General features: G+C 40.7%; 1 protein-coding gene across 2 annotated transcripts in view; it reads right to left on the bottom strand.

The window, feature by feature from the left end:
- MPZL1 (myelin protein zero-like 1) overlaps positions 1 to 23,041 on the bottom strand; it is a 61,497-nt gene that overhangs the window by 8,840 nt on the left and 29,616 nt on the right. Inside the window, exons 2-5 of one of the 2 annotated variants that reach the window (XM_011979912.1) lie at positions 12,035 to 12,201; positions 6,169 to 6,382; positions 4,977 to 5,109; positions 2,138 to 2,240 (exon numbers count right to left, since the gene is read on the bottom strand). In XM_011979912.1, coding sequence (XP_011835302.1) covers positions 2,138 to 2,240; positions 4,977 to 5,109; positions 6,169 to 6,382; positions 12,035 to 12,201 — 617 coding nt within the window. The remainder of the gene's footprint in view (positions 1 to 2,137; positions 2,241 to 4,976; positions 5,110 to 6,168; positions 6,383 to 12,034; positions 12,202 to 23,041) is intronic. The other variant, XM_011979913.1, reaches the window with a different exon arrangement.

Below are 23,041 nucleotides of genomic sequence, written 5' to 3'. Positions count from 1 at the left end.
CCAGGCTGGAGTGCAGTGGCATGATCTCAGCTCACTGCAACCTCCGCCTCCCAGGTTCAAGTGATTCTCCTGCCTCAGCCTCCTGAGTGGCTGGAATTACAGGTGCACACCACTACGCCCGGCTAATTTTTGTATTTTTAGTAGAGATGGGGTTTCACCATGTTGGTTAGGCTGGTCTCGAACTCCCGACCTCGTGATCCGCCTGCCTTGGCCTCCCAAAGTGCTGGGATTACAGGCGTAAGCCACTGTGCCCGGCCATGCCTGGTAGTTTTTGATTGGTGCCAGATACTGTAAATTTTACATTGCTGGGTGCTGACTTTTGTTGTAGCATAGAGTGTTGGATTTTGTTGTAAAATGCAACTAAATTACTTTTGGATTAGTTTGATTCTTCAAAGCCTTCCTTTTAAGCTTTGTTATGGTGGGTCCATAGCATCCTTTATTCTGGTGCTAATTTAGCCCATTTAGGCATGACCATTTTGAGAACCCCAACCAATATCCTGTGTATTGTAAGTCTGTCTACTCTGGCTCTTAGGAACACAAACTAGTCCCAGACCTGTGTGAGCCCCAGGCATTGTGCAACCCATTGCATTTCAGGTAGTTCTTCCCCTAGTTTCAGAGAGTCTTCTCCTATGTGTATACAACTCTGTAATCAGACAAAGACTCAAGGGGACCCTGCTCCAGATCTCTGAAGTGCTCGTGCTCATCCTAGCACGTTCTCTCTATGGTTCCTTCTTTGGTACTCAGCCTCATAAATCCTAGCCTCCTTGACCTCCCCAAATTCTGATTTATGCCTTCTCAATTCAGTGAGACAGCTGGGCTCAGTTTCCATTTTCCCCACCTACACTGCAGTGTGGGAACTGCTTCAAGGCGGTACACTGGGGCAATAACACAGCTCACATTGTCTGTTTCCCTTCTCTCGGGGATCACAGTGCTGCATAATCCGTGTTCCACTGTCTTGAAAACCATAGTTTCTTTTTCTTTTTTCTAGCTTGTTTTCAGCAAAAAAGCAACTTCCATAGTGCTTCAAGGGCGGAAGAAAAATGTTACAAGGCTTTTTTAGATGCTATGCCTATGTGTAACTTTCATGTCTTCATTCACAACCCTATTCCTGTTCACAACCCAAATTAGTAGACTGAGGTATCTGATGCATATTATGTAATCTGAGAGAAAGACAGACAGATAGACTGAATAGGAACAAGTAATGAGCTTGATGCTGTGGTAGAGAACATAATGTCTGGACACCTGGGTTCTAGCGCCAGTTCTGTCACCAACTAGGTGTGTGCTTTTAGTAATTTAACATCACAATGCCGTAGTTTCCTCACCACATATAACAACCATGGAGTAAGACTATGGGCACTTTTCCCACAACACTGTTACTCTCTTTATTTCCTCTAAAATCCATTCCCACCAGCTAACACCTTTTTAGGACAAAGCTATAACTGGCCAAATTCTTTAGCATGCATTCTACCCCAGAAGAATCAAAGTGAATGAACAAAGGTATGGAATTTTTGCCAAGCCACAATTATAATTAAAATACGATAGCCAAAACACACAAAGCTAGATTATATGCCAACTTCCAAATAAAACCTGTTTCTCTTCTGTACTTTCCACAAGTAGAAACCAAAACCATTCCTTGTTCATCAAGCCTATTAATTATTCAGATAAATGCTTACTTTCCATTTTTTCTAAAGAATCTGTAGAAAATAATTTTTGTTTTATTATCAATACTAAGAAAACCAACTTTTCCCTGCTAATTTCTTATCTTACAGAGTACCTCAATACAGAAAGAATCTCGTTCACTAGATTCATTTCCTTGGGCAATTAAAGAAGAATCTTTTACTGACAAGCCATTTCCTAATTCTGCTTGGGGCAAGGAAGCCACATTGTTAATAAACAATTTATGTTATTGGTGGTTTCATGGAAATCTTTGCTCAAGCAGATTTTTCACCACATACTTTCCTGTGGTATTCCTAAGCCAGCCCTTTAATTCCTCACTCCCACCCTTTATCTTTCTGTCTCTGTCTGTCTGTCTGTCTGTGTCTCTCATAGCTCAGTATTCTTTTCCACACCCAGGGAAGTGACAGAGCACCAAGCTGTAGGGAACAGTGCAGTGAGCAGAATCGCAATCACCCATTACCTGGTGAGATCCAGAAGGCAGACTCTTTACAAGACCCTCAGTGTCGGAGGGGGACTTCCGAGGAGCCTGCTTAACTGGTGACAAACTCTCTGATGTACTGCAGCTGAAGAATTGGCAATTTGAAGAACAAGTGTAAAAAATAATAATAAATAGAAACAAAAATATAGAAATGCAAGTGACGGCAAGATGAAGCAACAGATACATAAAAACAAAAGACAACGTAACAATGGGTATCAAAATGATCACATATTTTAAAACTATTTTCTATTCCTGACACTCACTCATTCTTCTAAGTCAATGAACTCATCACTGGGGGAGGCACAGAAACAAATGTGGTACAACCTCTTCAACCCAGTTTACAAAAATCATATTGAGATTCTGGTTACAGTACACATTTTTCCTTTTGCTGTTTGTCTTTTCCCGCTGCCATCAACCCTCCTTTGGGATAAAGGTTTAAGGGAACAAGCTCTATGGTACCTTTTAATAGTTTAATGGCAATTCACTTTTGTTACAATCAAAGGCAAACCCCTTCTGAATGTATGTTTTAAATTACAGATATATATCCAGGCAAGTCTTGGCTTATCTTGTTCTCTCCATAGTTTTATTCCCTACCAATACCGCAATCAAATCCCCCCAAAAACCCAGGAAGTCATGAATGAGAAACTAGGGAATGCCACGTCACACAGGCTGAACCTTTTCACAGGGACAGGAGTCTTTAACAATAAGCACTGTCTCATAAATGAATCAGGGAAAGTGAATGCCAGGAAGTAAGCCAGCTGGGGTACAGCGTAGGGATTTTCCAATGCGATGTGTCATAAGTACAGCTTGAAGCCTTATGATGTATACTTTTTAAAACTTAGGAGTTTGGGGAGAATCACATTTAAAGCGTCATTACTAAGATCAAAGCATACCATGCATTCTGCAAACTGTTCCTTCTCTGAAATGGGAGGCTACATGCTCTGAACCAAAATTGTTTAATTATTCTAAGACATAATCAGTCAGGATCTTACTTATTGATAACACAATACATGTATGAAAAAAGAAAACTAATGCACACACACACACATACGCAATGGCATTTTACACGAAGAGCACAAATATTCAGATGTGCATAAAAACTCTATGTAACTTGACAACCCAGTTTCATCCGGATGGTTTGCTCAACATGTTTCCAATACAAACGTGTGACATACTCGTGGACAAATCATCATAGCTGTTGGGTTAGCTCAGAGCTAGCTGGTTAGTCATTAACAGGGGAGAGGGGCTGAATACGTACACAGGAATATTAACAGCAACGGGCAATGTGATTAGTTACCATGTGTCTAGTGGGAGTGGAAGAGGAGACCCAGCCCTGTTATAGTCCCAATGTGTCTTCTATGTCAGCTTTTCTTAAGAAGTGGAAGATAAGCAGGATCTGATCCCAGCACACCAAGGTAGAAAAGGTAGGGGAGGAGGAAAAAAACCAAAGTAAGAAGAACAGCAGCATTCACGATGCCATGCAGGAGTCGAAGGAACTTGTTCCTGCCCCTCATTAACCCCAAAGCAAGAACTACAAAGACTGGCATGTCACCACCCTGGATTAGTCTCATGTTGAAAATCAATCGTCCAGCTATATTTAATCATAAAACACTCACCATGCAAGGGGGGCAGATACAGTCAGCAGAATAGAAGCATTCCAAGCAAGTAATATCTGAATTTGAACACTCAAACTTGTTAAAACATGGCACTCCTAAAAACTCTAGATCAGCAGAGCCCATAGATAGAGGTTCCCACCATCCACCAGCAAGAGTTCAGGACATGCAATCCTTTCCCATCAGAGTCCCTTCAGGATGGTTAAAGTTAGATCTGTGCACCTGCAACACTGCTCATGCTACATCAACTTGAATCCAGCCTCTGCTCCCAGTCTTACCACATGAGATCTACATAGCTTATATGGGTTAGCTTTCCAGCTGGGGTGGGGAAAAGAGAAGGTCCTTTAATTAGACACGCACCCTATTCTTAAACGTGTTCCATTTGAGAAGCCATAAACAAAAAGTCTATTTTTCTTTATTGCTGATATATTTTGTTATCAACTCATTATCCCATTGTGGGTGATTCTAGCTAAGAATGATCAAAGCAATAAAGATACTTAAGCTTGGAGTAGGGTAGGGGAACTACAAAAAGGAAAATCCCTGCACCATCATCACATTGGACTGGGGGAGGTAGTTTATTAAAACCATTTCTTTTTCTTCTTCTTCTTCTTCTTTTTTTTTTTTTTTTTTTTTAAAGAGACAGGGTCTTGCTCTGTTGCCTAGGCTAGACTCAAACACTGGGGCTCAAGCAAGTAGCCTAAGTAGCTGGGACTAAGTAGCCTAAGTAGCCTCAGCCTAAGTAGCTGGGACTACAGGCGCATGCCACTACTTCCAGCTCACAACTTCTTCTTAATTAGGGTTTTATATTTCCCAACTGGAAAGAACCACCTTGTGAGTTTATTACCAAGAAATTGAAATTAAACTCTTAAATTGGGTAAGTGACTTAAGACTGAGTCTTAAGTCTTAAGACTAAGAATACTAATTGCATAGTGCATATATTGAAACACAGAGCACAAACTGCTGAGCAGCTCATCTCACCAAACCTAAGAAGGAAACTGGAACAAAGATTAGAATCATTCCACATTTCATAGCAGGCCCACTGATTTCTGCTTGCCCATGTTAGAACACCTCCAAAGGAGACTGCCTGATTCTGACATGAAAGAAGACAGTAGTTAATTCTTCAAAATCCTTTTTTCATTAAATACATAAGTTTTTATAAACCCTGATTCCCTCCCTCCACCCCTGCCCTAGAAAACAGTGTTTCTTACCCAGTGTAATCCCGTTTAGAGTTTTTCCTTCTATAGAGGACAGCCAGAATCATGCTGATGAGCAGAGTGAGACCTAGGACCACAGCAGTAACTATGCCCACCACTACCCACACTGGAAACACAGGCAAATTCTCTAGAGAAAAAGAACAAAATAGTTTGGTTTTTGTTTTGTTTTGTTTTGTTTTTTTGAGACGGAGTCTCGCTCTGTCACCCAGGCTGGAGTGCAGTGGCCGGATCTCGGCTCACTGCAAGCTCCGCCTCCCGGGTTCACGCCATTCTCCTGCCTCAGCCTCCCCAGGCGCCCGCCACCTCGCCCGGCTAGTTTTTTGTATTTTTTAGTAGAGACGGGGTTTCACTGTGTTAGCCAGGATGGTCTCGATCTCCTGACCTCGTGATCCGCCCGTCTCGGCCTCCCAAAGTGCTGGGATTACAGGCTTGAGCCACCGCGCCCAGCCAAGAACAAAATAGTTTTAAGGTATGTTGCTACAGAGAGAAAACATGGAATTTTATTAAATTAACAAGCAAGTATTTTCATTTAGCAGTTACTGTACCCTCTTTTATTATACAAACTATGAGATCCCACTGTCTATCCTATTACTATGTAATTCATGACATGTGAATATTAGATGAGAAAGAATGAACTATGGAACTAAGCATTTCTACACCTACAATCCCTCTCAGTGCTCTAACGAGAAACTGGAGGTGTGAATTTACCTGGATCTACTCTCCGACAAAGCAGACTTTGTCTCAAAAATGAGACACCAGAACCTGCATTTCCTGTTTGTTCTCAAAATCAAAAGGGAGAAATAACTGTGCTGTTGTTGAAAACTTTCTCCTGGAGAATATAAAACAGTATGAATCTCCTTCTTTCCCACTGTCCATCACATCCAAACATAATGAATCTGGTCTTTCTTCTGATTAACACTGAAAAATTAATATTCCTGAAATTAGACTAATAGGCTCCAGACGGTAGGAATAAAAATGGAGAATCAGCCACTCTGGGTCAGAATGAGCAACAGTTCCCCAATTCCAAGTGTGTTTGGTAGACCCACAGGATCACGGCAACGGGGAGCACAACTGTACGGCAAAAATCCTCCCTCCAAACCCACCATGAAATGCAACTCTGGTTCTCCATCCAAACATGAGATAAAGGAGACTGCATTAATTACTGCGAAAACACTCAAGGAAGTACCTTTTTCTACGACATAGAGCCTAATGTGTCCAGGCTGGACAACGATGTCAGGAGGGTTTTTGACATCACAAATATAGGTGCCATTGTGTATAAACTGCATATTTTCTATGTTGATTGATGCATCTTTCTTGTCAAGGTCTCCAGCCCAGCTGATTCTGTCTTTAAATGGTGGATAATTCCCAGGGTACACTTGCCCTTGGGAGTAGTGGAAAAACTGCAATTAGAAAAAAGGAACACATGAACTATTCTCAAAGGCAGAATTCCTAAACTCTGTAATGTGCATGCTATGAAAGGTTCTTTTAAAGACTTCATACTGAAAGAAATGCAACATCATACTACAAATCACAAGTTATGGAATCTAAGCCAGATAGAAGTTTAGAGATCATGGGACTCAACTCTGCCAGGTTTCAATGGAAGAATCAGACTCACACGTCATCTCGAATCCTCTCAGTATTTCACTGATGTAATTATTACCACCCATAATTTTATAAAAGACAAAATGGAGACTTAAGAGAAGCCATTTTCCCAAGGTCCCAATGATAGTAACTGGGGACCCAGAGTAAAATTTAGACCCATCTGAGTCTTCAAAGTCAATGTTCTTCCAATAACACCATAATTGAGCCCAGTGATCCCTAAGGCTTCAGAAAGCTTAGTGTTCACTTAGCTTACCACTAAGATACACAAAGGCACAGAGGAAAAGAATCCTAAATATCTCAGATCAGCTAATCTGAGTTTCTCCCTCTTCCTTCTGGTTTCCTATGGAGAAGTCATGGGTGTGTGAAAGGAACAAAGTCCAGATAACACAAGATACTCTTTTGAAAGTTCAGCCTTTGACCCCTTTCTCTTTCCACTCCTCACTCTCTCCTCAGTCCTGCTTTCAGCAAAGGAACTGTCTTCTCAAAGTAAACCTTGTCAAATTCAGCACCTGGAAGCAGGGTTAAGGCCCAGTGGGAGGGGATCTATCCTCACACTTGGCTCTAATCCAAGCAGCTATGCTGGAGGCCTGATGTCTGGTTCATGGCCCGGGTGATGGTGGAGCTGGGGATAGAAACCAGCTCTATTAGCAATGCAAACAGAACATTTTCAGAACTGTTTGAGCATGCTGAAAACACCAGTGCAGACTCATCCATTCCCATGATTTAATGATCATCTGGATTTTCTTAACTCCCAGACCTCTCATCAATAGCGTCCCGTAAGCTCTAGACTCCTCGCCCAACTGCCTGCTCACTTTACCACCTGACTGCCCCTCTCCCCCAAGCTTGTCACCTTCTCTTACAAACTTCATGTATCCCATCTTCACTGATGGCTACCGTTTCTTTCCCAAACCATAAATCTTGAAGTAATCCTTGATTCTCTTTCTTCCCATCCAGTTAATCCCCCAGTATTGTCAATTTGTCTCATTAGTTTCTCTCAGTTCTCCCTTCTCTCTATTCAGTTCCCAATGACAATGTCTGTTTTTATGCTTTCATTATCTTGGGCCTCTTAACTGGTATGTCTAACTCATCATCTTCCACAATGCCTAAATGATCACTGATAAAGAATAATGGTTATTATTATAACATTTATCAAATATTTACCCTGCATTTCATATAATCTAAATGCCTGTTAAGAACGCTGAAGGGTCTGGGATTTTACCCTACTTACAAGCTAACAAAGTTAGTTGGCCACATGTTCATACATAGCTGACAGAAGACACAGACTCCTGTGAAATCTTCACTCCCATGAAGAAGACTCAGAAACAAAGAACCTTATGAGCAGAAAGCATGTGTTTGTTCCCCTTGCCCCCCAAGTCCCACAGCCATGACATGGAGGGGCTCACATGGATGTTGTGCAGGCAGGGGCATTATATCACAGCGGAGTAACCCCAAGCTCAGGGAACACAAATCTCTTACAAGGGGCAGAAGACATGTCTGACTTTAGCCCTGAATGGAGACACTACCTTCACTATACTCAAGAATAAACAAACCTGTCCTCTGCTCCAGAGGGAAATATCATCTCTGCTTTCCAAGGCTAGTTACTGCACAAACAAAGTCCAGAACAAAGGCAGCCAGTGCCTTTGCTAGCAAGGTGTGCAAAAACGTGAAAGACCCACGGAAAACTGTCTCCCAACAACTCTCCAACCCTCACAACCACCCTGCAAGGTGAGACTCACCTACCTGATATTTCATCAACAGGGAATGTGAGGCTCAGGAAACCTTGGTTACTTTCCCAAAGTTACAAGTTTTAGAGATGGAGTTCAAACTCAGCTTTGATTTCAAAGCTTATGCTATTTTCAATGTTTAACGCCTCTTGGGTGAGATCATGTCTTATCTGTTCAAAGTCCTTCACTCTCTCTTCTTCACCAGAAAAATGAACCATAAACTCTCAGCTTTGCAAATGAATCCTTCCATCATCAGCTCTCTGCCTTCCCTTCCCACAACATCTCCACATATTCCCTGCCTTACATTTGTGAACCAGCGGGGATGAGCTACATGATGCTGTTTCCCAGCACTGGGTCTAAGACAGCTCCCTCAGGCAGGCTCCCTCATTGACTGGGGGCCATTTGAAGGCAGGGGATAAGCTGTATTTATCTCTGTACTCCTTAGCACTTTGCACACAGCCGGAACTACATAGTTTGCTGAACCAAACTGAGGAATAATGCCTTGGTCAAACCTTTGAGAGATGGAAATAAAACAGTGAAAAATTCACAGAAAAGACTAGAATCATTATCAATCAATATTTTTAAAGTACAAGCCATGGTGCTAAAGCTATGAGGTATACTAAAGATGTAAGATAGGCATGTCCTCTTAAAACACCCATATTCAGGATGAAGAAGAGGAAAATTGTCATATTAAGGGATCTGTATTACAGGAATGGCCCAGATAAGGGTAGTGAGTTTTAAGGGCTAAAAGGTTTTTTTTAAAAAAAGAGGCATTATGGAGGAGACAAAAGGTAAAAATGGGGTACAGCTTAAATGACAAGTGTTCAGAAGTAGGAAAATAAAGCACAAAGCATTTTTACTAAACTGGAAGTGATGCCGTAAGAGAACAGAAGCGTGGCTAAAGTGGTAGGCTGGGCCAAACTGTAATGAGCTTTTAATTCTAGACAAATGTTGTCAGCAATGGGTATCTAAGTTTCTGACAACTTGCAGTGGAAAGGTGAAAGAACTGTTATAAGACTACGCATCTGCTGGCATATGAGGGTTGGATTGAAAGATGAAAACACAGAAGCAGAAGAATAACAAGGGGTTACTGCACAAGACCAGGCACACAGTTAACATTGCTCAATAGACAGCAGAGACACAGGAAGGCTGACAAAAAGCTAGATGCTAGAAACAAAGTAGGAAGAACCAGCAAAGGTTCTTATTTCTTGGGGACAGAAGGGAAGTGGTAAGGGACAGGGAAGGAAAGGACAGAAAACACAAAACAAAACAAAAATTGATCACAAAACTCATCTCTAGATGAACACAATTACACCCCCCCACCTCCAAAAAAAAAAGCAAAGAAGGGAAACAGAAGGGAGAAAAAATGAGTTCAGTTTCAGGTATGTGGATTCCGAGGTCATGGGCCAAAAAAGCCATCTACAGTATGGCTTTTGAACATACTGGGTTTGAATATACTTTTCCTATAAAACCTACAAAAACAAAAAAGCAACCCACTCATCTTATTAAATGTGTCCTGACATTTTGGAATTAAAGGATCCTATGTCAATAACTGAACATGCTGGGATTAACTGCAATCAGACTCGTGTGTAAGTATAAATTGATTAGCTAAAAATATTAATCAGAATTACAGCATGTTCTGAATAGTAAGTCTGAGTTATGTAAACCTTCATGGACCCACATGACCAGACTGTTTCCAGCATAAATAGAACTGCTCTTTAAAAGAAAGTTATTACCTCTGGTGTCTTCCTGATGACTGCTTCATTTTCTATGGACTTAAATAATGGCCCTCACACCAACTCTTGCAGAAGACTTCAGTGGGAAATCTTTAAATGTTTAAATAGTTCTTTGGATTCTCTTGAGTAAACTTATGTGTTTACTCTTGCCTCTATGGGAACATTAGTGTATGTTCTATGCTGATGCTATATTTATGTGAAGCAGAGAATACCTTTGTATGTCTTCCCATGCTGTATGGATTTCTGTGCTCACCATTATGGTTACTGTAAGGGAAGGCCTCTCTTATAAAGACCTCTAGACTATGTATTCTCCATAGGGCAGATTCTCCTCCAAGGGAGCAAACACTTGCTCTTGGGTGGGAAGCTTTGAGAAAATCTTACTCTTTTATATGTAAAAGAGATACAGAGGATATCTACCATATTAAAATTTCATGGAAAGGGGCAGAGATTAAGAAAAAATGTCAAAAGGCTCCTTTTAAAAATAAATTTTAAAAAATACTGAGAAGCACTGCCTTAGGTAATCCCTAAAACCTATGAGGCAGTAAATATTATTAGCAGAGTTTTCTACCTGAGAGAGAAATAATATATAAGGGAAATCATACCGTATTGAACTTTCAACAATTCTAACCTGTGTGGTGTGGCCACTGGTGAATAATCTTGAGTCAGTGTCTCCCATCCTCCCCACCCTGTCTTCCACATAGAGCTGTGAAGAGTAAATGGCATAGGCATATGACGGGCCCAACATCTAGGTGGTGATCAACAAATGTAACTCACCATTCAGAAGAATTGGGTATTCTTTTTTTTTTTTTTGAGACGGAGTCTCGCTCTGTCACCCAGGCTGGAGTGCAGTGGCGCGATCTCTACTCACTGCAAGCTCCGCCTCCCGGGTTCATGCCATTCTCCCGCCTCAGCCTCCCGAGTAGCTGGGACTACAGGCACCTGCCACCGCGCCCGGCTAATTTTTTTTTCTTTTTTAGTAGAGATGGGGTTTCACCGTGTTAGCCAAGATGGTCTTGATCTCCTGACCTCGTGATCTGCCCGTCTCGGCCGCCCAAAGTGCTGGGATTACAGGCGTGAGCCACCGCGCCTAGCTGGGTATTCTTAAAGATAGACGACAGACTGTCCTTGCTAAGTACTAACAACCTGAAAAGTGCAACAGTACTAAAATATGTGCCAATATTTGAAGGGCATTCAACATTCTGGGAGAGCAACAGTAACAACAAATTGTGTATATTAGTAACTCAAGAGCTAGACACTTTCCTGAGCACTTGTCTTGTATAATCTTACTTTATCCTCCTAACACCCTTGTGTGGGAGGTTTTATTATCTCCATTCTACAGACCAGAACCAGGATAGTCAGTTAATGTTTAATAAACACCCACTGCATAACCAACACTCCACTAGTTACTAACTAACCTTTTTTTCAACCCTCTGGTGCTGTATTTCTGTTACATCCTTCATCTTACTCCAAAGTCAAGTATATATCAGCCTTTCTTCTAATCATCTCTGGGTGACAGCAAGGATTGTTTTAGACATTTTTGAAGGCCCTACGTAACCCACTACATAGTAAGCTCCCAATCAATATTGCTAAATCAGATGGACTATACGCTAAATTTAAAAAAATAATCAAATCAGAAGGTACATATACACACATATATATAAAATCTGGTAATATGTAAAATAAATATCAATAAAAATGGGGCAATGAAAGATGAAAAGATGCAGGATAAATCCTGATTAGAGTCAATTAAGATCAATTTCAGAATGGGATTTGATGGTGGAGAGGAACTGAGCAAAGACAAGGAAACCAGCTGCATTTAAGACATGCTGAACTTATTTTATCCTGAAGCAAGAGAAGGGCCTTGAAGTCTATAATAGATAATAAATGCACTCATTTTAGAAATGAACCATCAGAAAAATGGATCACTAATTATACAGCAGTAAAGAAACCTGTGAGGTAGGAGTAGCCAAGAGCAGTCAAGCATTCTTACCGACACGGTAGTGTCAGCCCCCTCTGGCTGGAAGCTCCACGTGACTGAGGTCAACCCGCCAGTCTCATCAGTAGACTTGAACTTGCAGGTCAGCTTCCCTTGTGTACCATTTGCCACGAAGATTTCTTTTGGTGTATATACTTCCAAGGCTGATACTCCAGCTGTCACTGAAGAGAGAGGAATAAGGGTAGTTAAAAGTAGGACTTAGCATGAATACCACTGCACATTTTTGCCAGACAAGAAAAGATACAGCAAAGTTACTAGATATATACAGTAATTCATTGCCATTACATATTTCTGGCAGAATATTCTATAGCTAAGTTCAATCAGAATAGTACCATAAACAGAATAATTGCTGATAGTTTAGGTTTGTATTGCTTTTTAGTTAAGATATGCTTATTAGTTTGGCTATATTGAATATTTAACTAATAGACTTTTTAAAAGAGCAGTTTTAGGTTTACAGAAACATCGAATGGAAGGTAGAATTCTCACATTCCCTCACTCCCCCATGGCCATCCTGTTTCTCCTATTATTAACATCTGGCATTAGTGCTATACATTTGTTTTAATTGATGAGCCAATATGGTTATATCATCGTTAACCAAAGTCCATAGTTTACATTAGGATTTGAGTTAGTGTTGTAGATCCTATGGATTTTGACAAAGGTGTGTAGTGACATCTCCACCATTACAGTATCATATAGAATAGTTTCACTCCCTAAGTGTCTCCTGTGCTACACCTATTTATTCCTGCCCTCCTTTCCCGCACATCCCTGGCAAACACTGACCTTATACTGTCTCTATAGGTTTGCCTTTTCTAGAATGTTATCTAGTTAAAATCATGCAGCATGTAGTCTTTTAAGGTTGGCTTCTTTCAGTTAGTAATATGCATTTAACTTTCTTCCATGTCTTTGTGTGGCATAATATCTCATTTCTTTTTATTGCTGAATAATATACAAATTGTATGGACGTACCACAGTTTATTCATTTACCTTCTGAAGGACTTCTTGGTGGCTTCCCTGATGGTCTATTTTTAATGACGTGATGGGCGTATTTTTACTTCTTTAAGTAGTTCTGATGCGCATCTGTTACGCAATTATCACACTGAACTCTTCTCATCACCCATGTATAATGCAATTAAAACTATCCTAAGATATAACTTGATTTTAAAGCCACAGTTATTATTTAACTGATCCTTTTCTTATAAAGAACTTAAGGAAGAAAAATGCTTATTTTGGTTTTGTTAGTGAAACCATACCTACCATAAGATTTCACTGTGCTAGGTAAGTAAACAGCTGATTACACTGTATATCATATTTTCATTTTACCCATCAAGTTTTGTCAGTTAGCCTAAGCCCAGGAAATAGTAATTAAAATGTGTCTACCACTTGGAATATAAAAATGGCTCTTTTTTCAAGATCTGCAATCACAGGCAACTGCAGGAATTGTTAAGGATTGTTGCTAAAAGTATTTGCCAAATTGTTAAAGATTGCTAACTTGAACATGCTGCTATAAAAGCAATGCTTTCACAGACAAAATGAAAGTCAGAAAAAGAAAAAACTTATTTGGCCTAAAATTGGTAACTTAAAAATATCCATCTTCGATATTTTTTAAAGAAATAGTTTGGAATAAATATCTGCAGTGTTGCAATTATTCTTAGAATGTAACAGATGGGCAGAATAAGGAAGAGTATTGTCAGCCAGGACTGATGGTCATTTTCAGAATTTTTTCTCCTTGAAGACTTAACTGACTCTCAGCCAAGGAGAACAAGAGTACTCCCCCATTCCTCCCAACCATCTTGCAAATGTTTATTCTCAGGACACAATGGGCACTTTTGGCTATTCTTTTAAATAAACTGATAGCCATACTGCATCAAGCAGATTTTTTTTTCTGCTAAAGAGGGTGGATTATTATTACAGGGAACAACAGATTATTATTTGTGGTCCAAACCTCAAAACAAGCATTTCTTTCAGAGGAGATGCAAACAAAAGAGTTCCTTGCTATTGTGGGTAGGCAGAAAAGTAGCCCCAGGGCACTTGGGTTCAAAATGAAGGACAAAGCACAAGACTAGACTAGTGGACCAGCTTATTCCAGGAAGCAGCACTGGCTTGCAACCCTTATTCACTCTGTGTGATTTTGACTAGTTTTCTCCATGGTGATGAGTACTGGAAAGCCACAGTCTCTAAAGTCTATAAATAAGGTTTCTTAAGGATTTTCTCTTTCTTTCTTTCTTTTTTTTTCTTTTCCCAAGTCTCAATCTTGTGACCCAGGCTGGCGTGCAGTGGTACAACCTCCGCCTCCTGGGTTCAAGCAATTCTCCTGTCTCAGTCTCCTGAGTAGCTGGGATTACAGATGCCTGCCACCATGCCTGGCTGATTTTTGTATTTTTAGTAGAGAAGGGGTTTCACCATGTTGGCCAGGCTGGCCTCGAACTCCTGACCTCAGGTGATTCACCAGCCTCGGCCTCGCAAAGTGCTGGGATTATAGGCGTGAGCCCCTGCACCTGGCCTTCTCAAGGATTTTCTTAAACCAGATCCCTTCCTCAAGGCCTGGTTGCAAGACTTGTCATCCTGAAACATTATTTGAAGATGGAATTAGACCACGCGTCCACGTTTACAGTCACAGAATTTTGAGCAAAAAGACTAACCAAATTCCCAAACAGCTTTTAGGCATCTATTTTAAGACAAAGATTTCGTTACACCAAAGTTAGTTAATAAACAGGTGACTTTTTAAAAAACACACAACACTCTTTGGCTAATTTGAACGTGTAGCTCTTAGCCAGGATTATGAAATCCAAAGCTAGCCTATCAGCTAGCTCAAGAAAAAGAAAATGACTCCACATACTGAGAAATTAGCTTCTTCCATCCCTGGCTATCTACGCTTTTCTCTAATACTACTCTTGTCATCATTTTTGGAGATTTCATCAGTCGTAAGATAAACCTCCTAAAACCTTAGTCTGTTTCTCTTCTCCAACAATCTGGGTAAGATCAGGCCTATCCCAGCCACTCATTTCTATGGTCATACTTGTTCAATCAAATTTAGCCTAAAGCTGCCTCCTTATATATTTTAAGTTCAGCATAAGGGTTTTTCTGTACACTGTGAACTATAACAAGTATAGGTGTAAACAGGCCGTAGCCAATCATCTTGTGCCAATCACCAAGTTTTGGCCAATCAAATGTAGCCAACTGTTCAAATTGTGTTCAAATAAGGCAAATGTCAAGCTATAATCAATGCAGCTGTTTCTGTACCTCACTCCCGTTTTCTGTACATCACTTTCATTTTTCTGTACATAAATCTTCTTCCACCACATGGCTGTGCTGGCATCTCTGAGACTACCTTGGCTCAGAAGGCTGCCCAATTCGCAATTCATTCATTGTTCAATTAAACTCCTTTAAATTTAAATTCAGCTGAAGTTTTTATTTTATCATACCCTAAACCAGGGCTTCTCAACCTCAGCACTACTGACATGCCTTGTAGGATGTTGAGCAGCACCCCTGGCCTCTACCAGATGACAGCAGTATCTCCTCTGCCTCCAGTTATGACAACCAAAAACGTCTCCAGACATTGCAAATGCCTCCTCAGAGGCGAAACCCCCCGGGCTGAGAATCACTAGCTCTAGACCCTATCATCAGTACCTGCACCCACTCCAGAATCACAGTTTCAGGCTTCTCTACTCCCTAACTGACCACCTCTTAGCTTTCCAATATCCTCCAAAACCCTGAGTTCGTTGATCCCTAAGATGCATCAAAAACTAAAATCCCAGCATGTCTTCATTTGCTTTACTCAGATTAAACCCCATAAGCCACCATTATACTCACAGCCTAGAATTCACAATCAGCTTTCTTGCCTCTCCCTTCAGGGCCTTCACGTGGCCAAACGTCTATCCTGGTTAAATTCAATTCTTTACCCACTCTGCATCTCCACCAGGGTGGCTGAGCACAGCTGGACAAAAGCACACAATCCCACTGACTATTTTTGCCTTAAATTTATGGTCACTAATCTCAAAGGGACTCAATGCTGTCTGGCAATCCATCCACATTGCCCTAATCCATCTGCTTTCTATTTCCCTAGAGAACTATTTTAAACCTTCCTCTCTAACCTCAAATTTCCACTTCCTCTGGTTTCTCACTACCAGCTAATGACTGAGCTGCTTATTTCATTGAGAAAACAGAAGCAATGAGAAGAGAACCTCCCTATGTCCAGATACCATAGCTACCCACCTCCCTGCATCTGTGCCCATTCTGCTTTCCTTGCACTCCTATGAAGAAAGTGTCTGTCTGCATTCCTCTCAGGATGAACCTCTCTACTGCACATTGCATCTCATCTCTTGCCTACCTAAGGACATTCATTGATCCAGCAATTCTCCCTCTTCTGAATTTTTCACTCACTACTGAATTACCACCAGCAGTAATGTAAACATACATATTTATATTTATATTCCAGGTTTAGAGAAAAAAATCTTGACCCTGCATCTCCCTGTAGCTCTGGCCCCTTTGTCCTCCTTTATTTTACCAATCTTGAAAGAACTGTCTGTACACATGGTGTCCAATTTCTCTCCTCCTTTGTTCTCTTGAATAAATCCAATTTAGGCTTTCATCTCCATTACTCCATAGAAATTGTTTTTGTTAAGGAATGCAATGACCTCCATGATTAATTCTCAAGTCTTGTCTTATTGCCCTATCTGAAACCTCTGACAGTTACTCCCTCCTAAAACTTTTTGTTTTGTTTTTTAACAGTTTAGCTTTTGGAATGCCTCTCCCTCTTGATTCTCTTATCTCATTGACTGCTCATTCTCTGGTTCTCCTGACTTCTATATGATTTAGAGCCCAAATCATTTCTCTGACAGCTTGTCTATTTAACATTCCTTCTCTTGGTGACCTCATCCAGTTTCAAATGCTCCCAAATGCTGATGACACCTGTATACACACACACACACACACACACACACACACACACACACACACAGCCTATTCAACTTCGCTTGGATATAATTGGCATCATCTCAAATTTAATATGTCCAAATTAAACTCCTGATTCCCAACCCCCAAACTTCCCTTTCATGGGCTTCTCCAAATCAGTGAATGGCAACACTGGTTTTCTAGTGGCTGAGACCAAAATCCTGAACTAGTTTGTGACTCCTCTCATTTGCACAACTTTCCTCCAAGCTGTCAGCTATACATGTCTTCTCTACTTAGAAACCTATCTAGAAACTGCTCTCTCTCTGCCTCATTTAGTGTCACCATCTTGGTCCAAGTCACTGTCATCTTTCACCTGGATTAAGTATTGAGAGCTTCCTAATTGGTGTCTGCCTCCTCCAGCTTTCCCCACTTCACAGCAACTAGTCCACAGAGAGGCCAAAGAGATCTCGTAAAAATTCAGGTCGGATCATATCACTCTTCTACTGAAAATCCTCTAAGGGTATCCCATCAGCCAGATCAGGCCAGTCCTCATGTGGCCCACAAAGTCCTACACGAGCTAACTCCTGGCTACCTTCGGACCTCACTGCCTACCCTGACCCCCTCAAATATGTTGCAGCAGCCACCCTGGTCACCATGTTTTTCCTCTGCCTATGGTGAGTGTACCCCAGATAGAGAATGCTATGGACAAAGAGACCAAAGGTATCCTAGGAAATCATGACGCATGGCCAACTGTGTCAAATGCTGAGAGCTGGGTGCTCTACGTAGCTGACGGTAGGGAGAAATTTCAGTGAAGATCCTTGCTTAACACACATGGTTTCCTTGCACACAGCATCTAAAATTCAAATCAACTTTTGCCAAGCACAGAGCAGCAGTTTCTGACCAACTACGACAAGCAAGAATGGCATCTTGTTAGAACTGTTCTCCTGTGTGGGTCAAGAGAGAAACGAAATCACAGGTTTCCCTCTCAGGCTGTATTCCATGCAGTCCGAGCAAGGGATGTGCTCACTGGTTTCTTAAACAATTGGGAATGGTTGGCTTTGTCCATTCCCCTGTCTTTTTTTAAATGACTAGGAGTATTATGGGAATACATAGTAAAATTATTGTTGAATTCAGACAGCTCATCTGCAGAGTCATAAAAGAGAGTTTTAAGGGGCTAGTTAAAATGGCTAAAAATGCAAATGTAAAGACCATTGAGATATACAGAAACTATTGTTCCAATCTATATTCCATGTCACTAAAGACTAGAATCTCAATCTGAATAAGATATTAAATAGGTTTCTTTGAGGCCGAGGATTTATAATTATGGCATAGTGGCAAAAATGGCTGTGAAATGTATTACTACATTTCGTTCAAGCTTTGGTTCAAAAACTCATAGATGGATTTTAAAAAGCCTGTTGATTCCTGAATAAAACCAATTGCTTTGGGAATAAAAACACAGAAATGAAATGAAATAAAACAGATTAAATGATATACAAACGTTTTCATATCCTGCCAACTTTGGATTCTGAGCTCCACATAAACTTGCAAACAAACATCAACATGGAAATGAGAGTTACTGAGCTTACTTTCTCTCTGGGGTACAGTTTTATAAGGAGGGGAGAATCCTGCTGAGTTATGGTAGAGTTTAAAGGGCAAGAATATAAACAAATAAAATCCAAATAACCCTTCTCTTAGAGTACTCTGGGGAATAAGCTTTCTAAAATGTACTGCGTTACTCAGAGGTATCATTTAGCAATGAAGTAAGTGATATACTGACTCTTAAAATAGGCGATCAATTCAAATGAAAAAAGCCCGCGAAGTCATTTGACAAGTAATCAAAAAGTCTGTGGAATCATCTGACTAGAGGTCATTTTTACAATAGTCAAAGGATACTCAAAATGTAATATTCTTACAATTTGGATGGACAACCAGAACATTTCAGAAAGAAAAAAAAAAAAGTAAAGATGGAAAACAAAACAATGTCCATCACAATCACAAAGAAAAAGGCAAATTCAAGAATGGTTCACCTAAGAGGCTATTTCCTGACATCACTGACCTATTTCAATATTCTGAATGACTGAAACAATAGTGTAAATAATGTCTCCCAACTACATGCCAAGATGATCTTACTCCAAGTAAATTCAAACTCTCATACCATAAAATCATTTGAAATACGCTGTGGCAGCATTATTAGGAACAAATAAACACGTTCAGAGCAGGAAACACAGGCAGGGATATTGAAGCTGTTACTGGTTGAAGCAATTCCATGTCATGTTACTACTGGGTCCATTTATAGCATACCGGTTTGTAAAAAACTTTACCTTTTTTTTTTTTTTTGAGACAAAAGTCTTGCTCTGTTCAGGCTGGAGTGCAGTGGAGCAATCTCAACTCACTGCAACCTCCGCCTCCTGGGTTCAAGTGATTCTCTGGCCTCAACCTCCTGAGTAGCTGGGACTACAGGTGCGCACCACCACACCTAGCTCATTTTTCTATTTTTTTAAGTAGAGACGGGGTTTTCACCATGTTGGTCAGGCTGGTCTTGAACTCCTGACCTCAAGTGATCCACCCGCCTTGGCCTCCCAAAGTGCTGGGATTAAAGGTGTAAGCCACCTCACGCGGCCCCTAGAAACCTTATCTTTTTAACACACCTCGTTAAGGTTTTCCTTGTAATTGAAAAAGGCTTTTGTTTTGAAATTTTTTAAGCACTTTGATGTTACCAGTATAAACTCCTGCTTAAAAGAGTACAATCAAGCAATCTATTTAAACAGCGTTCTGACCTATCTCTTGTTCTCTCTTGGTACACAGCAAGAGTCTGATATTGTAATATTTCCTAGTAAGCAAAAATATGACCTTTTAAAACATACTAAGAGAGAGGAACAAAAGAGAATACTAAATATAAATTCAGGGTAGTAGTTACAACTGGAACAGGGTGGAGGAGGCAGGAAGTGAAAGGTACACACTATTGGTAATGCTTTATTTCCTAGGCTGGTCATGAGTACATGGGTGCTCATTTTAATACTGACAGTGTAAACTGTACACATATATTTTACTTCTTACAATAAAAATTCTACAAAAGAGAGAGACAGGAAGACATTAGTAAAGCAATAAAAGATTTACTTTTTAAGTTTCAGAATGCTCCAGTGAAAATTCCACACGATTCCCTCACAGTGTCTACTGTGACTTCTACAATCAGGCTGGATAAAGTAAAGCTGACTCGATGACGTGTGCTGTGGAGATAACGCATGCACAGAGCTGCCTTGCTGCCACTGTGGGGTCAGACTCAAATCTCTCCTGGGAACAGGGCCACCCTGCAGCTGAAGTGGGCTCTTTCCTCCCGCGAATCAGGGCTGCTATTGTAGACCTTTCTTGGCTGGATGGCACAAAGTAGGGGAGGGCTGCAAAAGTATACTCCATTCAACAAGCCCTAAGTATTAATAAACTAAGCTTTTCATTAGTCAGGAACACACTCTTCTGTACTCTTTGTCTAAAGTTATGCTTCAGGCCTTAATCTCAGGGACTTCCTCCTAGCGTCTGCCCTACACTCCCCACCCTGTGCTCCCAGGCATCCTGTCCTTTCCTTGTCAATGCTCTCCTCACACCCCACTTAAATGACCGGCTGTCTGCACCCCTCAGAGGGCAAAGGGCTATGTCTACCTTATTTACCATTATATCCTCATTACCTGACAAATGCCTAGCCCTTTCACAATGTGTTCAACAAACATTTGTTTGAATGTCAGGAAAAATGAATGAATCAGTGAATGAATGAATGAATGAATGAATGAAGAATACAATATATCAAACTAAACTCAGATAAGCTCAGCCATAAAAATCAACTTGCTCTACAACAAATGGCTTCAGCATAATGCCCAACATAAAAAGTGTCTGAGGAGATGATTTGGGGTCAACTTTGAATGCTGACACTACTTTGGAGGATGCCTAGATACGTTTCCTCCAAGAATCATCTTTCTGTGTGAGAGAATCATCCCAAAGGAGACTCACCTTTTGAAACATTTGATTACAAAAAAAAAAAAAAAATTCCGCCAGACAAGGTGGCTCACACCTGTAATCCCAGCATTTTGGGGGGGGCGGAGACAGGAGGATGGTTTGAGCCCTGGAGTTCAAGACCAGCCCTCATCTTTACAAAAAAATATTAGCTGGGCATAGTGACTCAAACCTGTGATCTCATGATCTCAGCTACTCAGGGGGCTGAGATAGGGAGGATTGCCTGGGCCTGGGAGGAGGAGGCTGCAGTGAGCTGTGATTGTGCCACTACACTCCAGCCTGTGTGACAGAGTGAGACTGTCAAAAAAAAACAAAAAACAAAAAACAAAACAAACAAACAAAAAAACCATGTACTTTTACTAACACACAAGATTACCAAATCCCTCTCAGAGTCAATTCCTTCCGCTCATGATCGATGTTCAGCTGGCCACATATCTATCCTTAACCTTTTTTGTACCAACAAAGATCTTTCTGTTTCTCAAATGAGAAATGCTCAAAGGGTCCTGAATCAGGCCAGTCATTGAACTAATCACTTGACTTTTTAAAGCCCTGGGATTTCTTCTTGCCCTCCTCTATATATGTACTGTTCATCTCTCTCTCTCTCCTGCAAATGGTCTCCTTTCTTCAATCAACCATTCATTATTTCAACACACACTGAGACTCAGCCTCTACTCGAATGTACTGACAGTCTAGTGGAGACAAATAAACAAACATCTACAGTGCGGCTGCAGAAGCACCATGCATGGCCGCTGGGATGCACAAAGTGCGTTAGGAGATTTTCCACAGTGCAGGGCTTCCATTAAATACTAAAGGCTCAAAACACGAAGCAGGCAACACAAATGCCCCAGTTGCAGTTAGCTTGAATTGTATCATCTGCATAAAGCAGCCAAACATTTCTCAGTTCTTAGCAAGCAGATGAAAATAAGGAACTTTTGGTAGGAAAAATCAGATTTTACCTCTGCTAGAGTACAGTGGACTAAAATGCTTAACATAAAGAATATGTTGAAAGCTCTGGAGGCACAGCTGATAGATAGGAAAATAACACTCTCACATATTTTACACTTCCCAGGTGCTGAAATGGCATATTAAAAATGCTCTTCAGGAAAAGACCACTGTACCTTAAATCTATCTTTCTGAGCTCTCAAATCTTACCAGGTTTATAGTATGTTTGAAGATATATGAACCAAAATTTAATTGAAACCAGAAAAGGCCAATACAATTATTACTACAAGGACAGAACAAGAGACTGGAAACAATACGCCTATGGTTGATGGCAATAAGAGTATATTCCTCTCCTCCAAAATACAGCAAACTTTTTAAAAAATTTAAAAATACTGCCTACTGAAACTACTGAAAAATATTAAATTACTCTATGATATCATAATAATAGATATATATCATTGTACATCTGTAGAAACCCATACAACGTACAACAGAAATAACGAACCCTAAGATACATACAATGGTCTTTGGGTGATAATGATGTGTTATCATCATTATCAACTCTAGGTTCATCAACTGTAACAATGTATCACTCTGGTGAGGGATACTGATAATAGGAGAAGCCATGCAGGAGATAGATGGGAAATCTGTACCTTCTGCTCTATTTTGCTGTAAACCAAAAACTTCTCTGAACAGTCTAAGTCTTAAAAGAATAGCAGTGCCTGGGTCCCACCCTTACCTCCAGGAATTCTGATTTAATTGGTAAGGGGGATGGCCTGGATATCAGGAATTTTAAAAGGCCCCCAGGTGATTTGAAACATGTAATTACTACCCAGCACACAAATGAGATGCTGGGACTTCACTTATGATGCTATTATACAATAAGACCATGCCTGAAGCAGATGAGCCACGCCTTGCCTGGCATTTGACTGACTGCAGGTATAGGTACGTTCACTTGTAAAATATGTATTAGTGCACATGCATGAACCTGAACTTTTCAAAATACCAGGGCAGGGCTCTACTCAGCTTCTTTTTTTTTTTTTTTTTGAGATGGAGTCTCTGTCACCCAGGCTAGAGTGCAGTGGCCAGATCTCAGCTCACTGCAAGCTCCGCCTCCTAGGTTTACGCCATTCTCCTGCCTCAGCCTCCCAAGTAGCTGGGACTACA

This window comes from Mandrillus leucophaeus, unplaced genomic scaffold (genome assembly GCF_000951045.1).
Source record: "Mandrillus leucophaeus isolate KB7577 unplaced genomic scaffold, Mleu.le_1.0 Scaffold207, whole genome shotgun sequence".
In the NCBI taxonomy this organism is placed as follows: domain Eukaryota; kingdom Metazoa; phylum Chordata; class Mammalia; order Primates; family Cercopithecidae; genus Mandrillus; species Mandrillus leucophaeus.
Note: the sequence above shows the minus strand (reverse complement) of the source record. Positions and strands in the feature narration are given on the sequence as shown.